Source organism: Coptis chinensis, chromosome 7, assembly GCF_015680905.1.
Source record: "Coptis chinensis isolate HL-2020 chromosome 7, ASM1568090v1, whole genome shotgun sequence".
NCBI classification, from domain to species: domain Eukaryota; kingdom Viridiplantae; phylum Streptophyta; class Magnoliopsida; order Ranunculales; family Ranunculaceae; genus Coptis; species Coptis chinensis.
The window spans coordinates 16127497-16134201 of record NC_141462.1 but is presented as its reverse complement, the minus strand read 5'-3'; the positions used below and the strand labels follow the sequence as shown (position 1 = coordinate 16134201).

At 37.8% G+C, this 6705-nt stretch overlaps 1 protein-coding gene across 1 annotated transcript; it reads right to left on the bottom strand.

The window, feature by feature from the left end:
- Positions 1-2403: 2403 nt before the first annotated feature.
- On the bottom strand, positions 2404-3341 carry LOC147486239 (uncharacterized). The gene is made up of 3 exons (XM_086573688.1): positions 3135-3341; positions 2869-3023; positions 2404-2626 (listed from the first exon to the last, which is right to left on the bottom strand). The coding sequence occupies exons 1-3, from the start codon at positions 3339-3341 to the stop codon at positions 2404-2406; spliced, it is 585 nt and encodes a 194-aa protein (XP_086429814.1).
- Between the last annotated feature and the right edge of the window lie 3364 nt (positions 3342-6705).

Below are 6705 nucleotides of genomic sequence, written 5' to 3'. Positions count from 1 at the left end.
GAAGAGAAAGATCGAACTCGTGTGATCGGTGTCTTTTTTTCTCTCCAAATTCATCCACTATTTATAGGTGAGTGGTGCTTTTTCGAAACAACACAGTGACTCTTGGGAAAAAGTAAGCAACTCTTTGAAAAGTCACATGTTTGAAAGGACACACCATTTAGGCATATAGCCTGTTTGAACCGGTGCCTATTTCGAAAGGTTGCACCTTTTCGGCATGATGCAATTGTTTCAAACCGGTGCACATTTCAAAAGGTCGCGACCTTTTCGCATAATGCAATTGTTTCAAACAAATGCATCATTTTGAAAAGGTTTTTTCACATTACGCATCTTGTTTTGAAAAACCCATTTCATCTTAAGTGGGGTAACTTGGGAGACAAACTACTCATTCATATTTAAATGGATTTGAGCAAATCATTTTTCTAACAAATAGTACAGTAGATAGTGAGTGGATGGTGATAGTGGGTTACCATTTCCAAAACCAATGGTTTTTTTGACAGCGCCAGTACCAATGGCCGTATATGAAGGAATTTTTTTTTTTTTGGACTCTCCACTCTCCAGCCCCATTCCCAAAGGCGTGTGGGAAAAAAGATTTAAAAAAAAAATTCTACCTGCCACACAGTGTGGCATGTGGGTTAGATTTCTTCTACCCGCCACTCATACTGGCATGTAGACTTGACACTATCTCATTAAAAGTGGCGCTATAGATAGGTAAACTTATACCGATAGCGTTGACCGGTTAGCATTTTGACACACCATTGGATTAGAATTTCTGTAATATTTGATGTTTTGCCGCACCATTGGACTTAGCTTTAGGTTAATTATACTGCATTTTGTAGGATTTCAATTTGGCATAAGTAGAATACTAGTTGTTCCACTTACTGATTGCTTATCAGATCGCCTGCCTGACAATGCACTTAGGATTGAATTGCATTGAGTGAATAATTGTGAGCATCTGGTTTATAAACACGTATACCACTGGTAATCCTATCTTTACGTCCAGCACTACGCTTTCTAGTGTCCTTCAGGTACTGGAGTATGACTGAGTTCTCCCAAATGTGAGTTGATGGACCATGTCTTCAATTCAACAGGGTATTATTTTGATTTTTGACACAATTGATTCCCAGTCCTATTCTCCTGTCATTCTTAGAGATGTATTTGTTTGTTGGTTGACAGGATTTACCTGAGGACCAGTTAATAATTGACCCCCAGTTGCGTTCTTTATGCTTTCCAATTCTTTAGTGATGGTTCTTGTGCATAGGCTAATCTTTTTGGAATTTTGTAAAATGTCCATATCTTAAATTCGGTGCCTATGTTGCACGGCATTATTGAGTTTTAAAGTTCTCATGTTCTCGAGACAAGCTTCAGTAGACCAAATTTGAACAACGAAGTAACAGGTAAAGTTAAGGATCCACCTGAAGCAACACTGCCAACAGATAACAGACTGCTTTCGTGATATGTGTGGAATGGTCTACTGTCTTTCAATAGTTATGGAAGTGTCTTCTTGTCTATAAGATAAACATCCTATTACCATTCTGGTTTAGCTGCTCGACAAAGAGTAGAGTTCAAAAGAAATGGCACACAGGAGGATGCTTGGTGAATGTGCAATTATAGCTTTTGGAATGGGAATAGAAAAACCTGATGTTGAGTATTGTAGGAGCTATGTGTCTGATGCAAATTTACTTGATTTTCGTACCGCTAGGAATCTATTTACAATCTTATTATCAACGTGACAACATTTATATTTTTTCAGAGATTTGTCATCCATAACAACCTGTCGAAGGCAATTGAAAGCTATTACCAAGAGTCAGGTAGAGTAGATAACCTTCCAGCTGTTTGCATTGCTCTGCACCAGCTGGAGAAAGCCTTTAGTTTGCATTGCTCTGCACCAGGAGAAAGCCTCAACTGAAAGCTTACAATCAGTATGGAACAAGCATGTAAATGCAGAGTATACATTAGACTATTTTCTTGGTAGGGTAGGGAGATCGAAGTAATCTTCTGGTTGTTTGCACTGTTTGGAGTGGCGGAGCAAGGAATGTAAGTGAGGGTGAGCCACCCATAAGCCAAGCATAAAATAAAAAAAACCACTAATTTTTTTTTAACTAAAAATTCAAATCCGATCACAAAACAAGTATATTTCGAACATAAAAAAATCATATAAAATAATTGCAATAAATGTAATATAAAAAAAATAAGAAAAGAAAAAAATAATTTAATCTAAACAAATACTTATTCATAGTTGTCCTCGGCGCCCTTCTTTTTTGTCATCCTTTTTTATCTTTTGGAAGCGTTGCAAGATCAACTCAGTATCAATGCTATCAAAAACTTATTTTTCAATGTATGTTATTAAACAATCATTCAACCATTCATCCGCCATCTGATTGCGCAGACGATTTTTTATGATATTCATAGCAGAAAATGCCTTTTAATTTCCACAGTAGCAGTAGCAACAGGTAAAATCAGTGGCAACTTAATCAACAAATACACAAGTGGGTACACAATGTCTTTCTTTGTCTCAACCATTATTTTGGCTAGGCTGCTAATTCCGTTTACTTTACCAAACTTAGTATCGGAACGCACATCAATGATATAATTCTCAAGCTGATCTGCTAATTCCATCTGTCTATCTCTGAAAAATCATCGGGATAAAGTCTAGCAAAATGGATCAACTTTTGCTTATCGAAAGCAGCAAACGACTCACAAGGATCAAGACATGCCATGCAAAGAAATAATTTTGTGTTTGCTTCATTAAACCGGTCGTTTAACTCTTGAAGTTGCAAATCAATACAGTAATAGAATAATCCAACACGATAGTAATGTAAATTGGTGCTTCCTTCCGCTCTTCGTCGAGACCTCCCTCGAGCCACATACCTCTCTTCCATATTTGGAACAACCACATCATGTTTGGCACATAGTGAAGAAACTTCAATCAAGAGACTATCCCACCCATCATCTCTCATCGTCTGTAAGCGTACCTTTGTTATTTTAACAAGAGCCATAACATTGACAATGTCTTGGTCTTCACGCTACAAAGCCTTTGACAAATCATTGCTAATTCCTAGTATCGCTTTCATCAAATGCAAATTTAAGATAAATTCAAAAGATCATCTTGAACTCAATAATTAAGTAAGCCTCACCTCTTTGTTCGAGCTTGAACCATCTTCCGCTATATTATCAAGCACATCAAGTCTTGAACTATAATAACTGTTTATCATGCCAAGAAGTGTATAATAGTGTGAGCCCCATCGAGTGTCACCAGATCGTTTAAGACTAGTCTCTTGATTCAACTCTTTACCACTTGAAATTTCTCCGCTTTGTAAGGCTGCAACAACTCTAGCCTTCATTGCTTCGCGTAACATATCTCATCGCTTACATGATGCTCCAACAGTATTTACCACATTAGAGAGAACACTAAAAAGGTTAGCAATTGACTCATGGTTCTTTGCAACTGATACAAGGGTTAACTGAAGCTGATAAGCGAAACAATGAACATAAAATGCAAACTCATTCTCTTTCATTATAAGTGTTTTTAGGCCATTCAAATCACCTTGCATATTGCTGGCCCCATCATACCCTTGTCCACGCAGTCTAGATATACTTAACCCATACTTAGAGAACAACTTATCAATTGCCTTTTTAAGTGTTACTGCACTAGTTTCCTTAACATGCACAACTCCAAAAAATCTCTCAATCACGTAACCTTTCTTGTCGACATAACGCAAAACAACTGTCATTTGCTTTTTAATTGATATATCACGTGCTTCATCGACTAAAATAGCAAATAATGAATTTCCATAATCCTTTAAAATAGCATTTGTAGTTTCCACAGTAGCTGCATTCACAATCTTTTTTTGTATATCAGGCGAGGTCAATTTTTGATTTTTAGAAGCATTATCAAGAACGTTCTTAATGACTTCGTTATGATCTTTCAAAAATCGTATAAGTTCAAGAAAATTGCCTTTACTGATCGATTCCTCTGATTCATCATGGCCACGGAAAGCTAAACCTTGTTTCAAAAGAAACCTAATACAATCAGTTATTGCAGTTAGATGTATTCGATAATCCCTTCGAACTTGGTCAGATTGTCTATAAAGAAATGTTTCGATATGCTGCTCTTGATTTAGCAATGCCCCGCTGCCTCAGTAAAGCAATATTATGAGCACTATTTGGTCCTCCAACATGCTCTTTTAATTTGGTTTTCCTTTCCCAATTAGTAAACCCCTTGTAAGAAAAAACATCTCCGCCTCCTTGTGCCCCCTGATCAGATTTAAAAAGATAACAATAGTGACAAAACGCGGCATCTTTGTGAATGCTATATTCCAACCAACTAAACTTTCCATACCACTCTTTTCGAAAGCGACGGTTCCTCTTGCCTATTGTCCTTGGAGGAAAAGTATGATTAGGCTGGCAAGGACCCCTAAGCAAATATGTTCTTCTCACTGAGTCACGATCATTAGGATGATAATCTGAAATCTTGTTCCTCAATCCAGGGTCTCCCGGAAGACTAGACAAGTCAAGTTCTTCACGATTTCCATGTTGAACCCGCTTTGATGTAGGTTGTTCAACACCACCATCCTCAGTTTCTTGGTGACTTCACTTTGAAGAGGATCCTACTTCAACACTAACAACATGATCTGTGTTACTAGTTGGTTAAGCGGGCAACGACTTTTCTTTGATCAAATACTTTAGCATAGCTATTTAAACAATTAAAATAAACCACCAATCAATTTAATTGAAATTGCACGAATTAAAATAAACCACCAATAATATTCACAAAATAAAATAATAATCACAAACATATAAAAAATCTAAATAATATGATTTATGAATCAGTAAAAGACGACAAAAAATTAAATAATATAAGGGTTACCTAGTTACCTCCACAAAACCGGTAGGTGTAAGGTTATTTGTTTGGGTAGAAAAGTAGAAGACTTAAATTTTAATATAGAGTAATATAGAATGGAGGAGAAAAGAAGTAGAGTATGTAAAGGGGTTTTTTTCTTTCTATTTTTTTTAATAGATACAAGATGGTTTCTGTTTGGGTTTATATATGGGTGGATAAATACGAGATAAAGAGGAACACAAGTAGTATTGGTTTTCTATTTGCTTTTTTGGTACTATTTGCTTTAACTGAATCAAATTTGTACATCAAGTACATCACATGACATCAGCATATCTCTTTTGTTTCCTCTCTCATGACTCATGAGCACATGCCGCACTTTTCTTTTTCTTTTTTGTCTTTTACTTACCACTTAGCAGTTAGCACTTCTGCAGTTGCACCATAACTTTTTTTTTTGGGTCAGGTGAGGGTATGCCATGGTGTATGATGGGCCCCCTGGCTCCGCCACTGATTGTTTGTACTAGAAGAAAGACGTTAGGTGGGTTGTATGTATGCTACATAACGTATGGTGTTTGTAAAGGTTTGGTGTGTTTACTGGACAACGACCTAATGATTTGCATGATAGGAAATGGCTGCACTCTTCTTGGGATAAGAGTTGCCTACATATCAAGTTTCTTGGGGTAAACTCGAATCAAGCCTTACGTAGTTTGCGGATGGTGATAAACTCCAAGTACTGTAGTCCCTCATGCACATTTGATGTTTGCGGATGATATTTTTCTTTTCTGCAATGCAAACATGAGATGTATTAAGCAAGTTGTGAAGGTTCTTAACATGTATCAAGACACCTCAGGACAGCTCATAAATAAGGAGAAATGCAAGATTTTTCTAAGCCCAATGCAAAGCAGAAAGAAGGATTTGATTCAGGAAACAATGGGAATCAAAGAGGGGAGCTTACCAGAGAAATATCTTGGAGTACCATTGATCATGGGTAGAGTAACAAAGGCGGCACTAGCACCGCTAGTAGACAAGATTAGGAAAAGAGCGGCAGGATGGGCGGGGAAAATGCTATCATTTCAAGGAAGGGTTGTTTTAGCGAGACATGTTCTAAATAGTATTCCAGTCCACAATATGGCGATCTACAGATGGCCACAATCAGTGATCAAAGAATGTGAGAGAATCATCAGGAATTTCATATGGAGTGGTAACCCGGCTGAGAGGAAATCTTTTACGGTGTCTTGGGAAAAAACTTGCAAACCTTTAGAGGAAGGTGGACTAGGCATTCAGAGACTAAAAGATATCAACCTCTCCATGCTCATGAAACAAGCGTGGGGAATTTGGCTACTGAGAGGAGAATGACTGGTCGAAGTTTATGAGAGGAAAATACACAAATCGATCTGGCAACTGGAACAATTACAAGACATCGACAGTTTGGGGGTATCAGATGGGCTCTTAAGGAAATGACCGAACTTCATGGATGGATAGTGGGTAATGGGGCTTCTAATAATAATCTGGCGGTTCTGTGAGAAACCCATTTGCGATTTCTTCCCAGCTGAAAGTAAAGATATCAAGAAATTCCAAGGAAGATTACAGGAGTTCATTCAGGGTCGGTATTGGGAATTCTCAGGTAACTTCTCACAAGTGCTTTAGGCAATCGGTATTAACCTCCTCTCTCTCCAACAACCTGATGACTCTAAGGCAGATGAGAGAGTATGGCTTTCTGATGGCAAGGGTTTATTTTCGGTAGCAGCAGCACACGAGGACATCAGGAAGAAAGCAGTGAAGCATAAGGGCTGCAAGTTCATATGGAGCGCCATGACACTTCCTAAAACACAAGGCATTGCATGGAAGCTAGTAAGAGGGACATCGAG

Excerpts from the sequence above, each read along its gene's own strand:
- LOC147486239 (XM_086573688.1), bottom strand. The coding sequence starts at position 3,341 with ATGAAGGCTAGAGTTGTTGCAGCCTTACAAAGCGGAGAAATTTCAAGT. Across the intron at positions 3,024-3,134 it reads GTTCAAGCTCGAACAAAGAG|CGTGAAGACCAAGACATTGT; the intron begins GTGAGGCTTACT and ends AAGGCTTTGTAG. Across the intron at positions 2,627-2,868 it reads GTTCCAAATATGGAAGAGAG|AGATAGACAGATGGAATTAG; the intron begins GTATGTGGCTCG and ends ATGATTTTTCAG.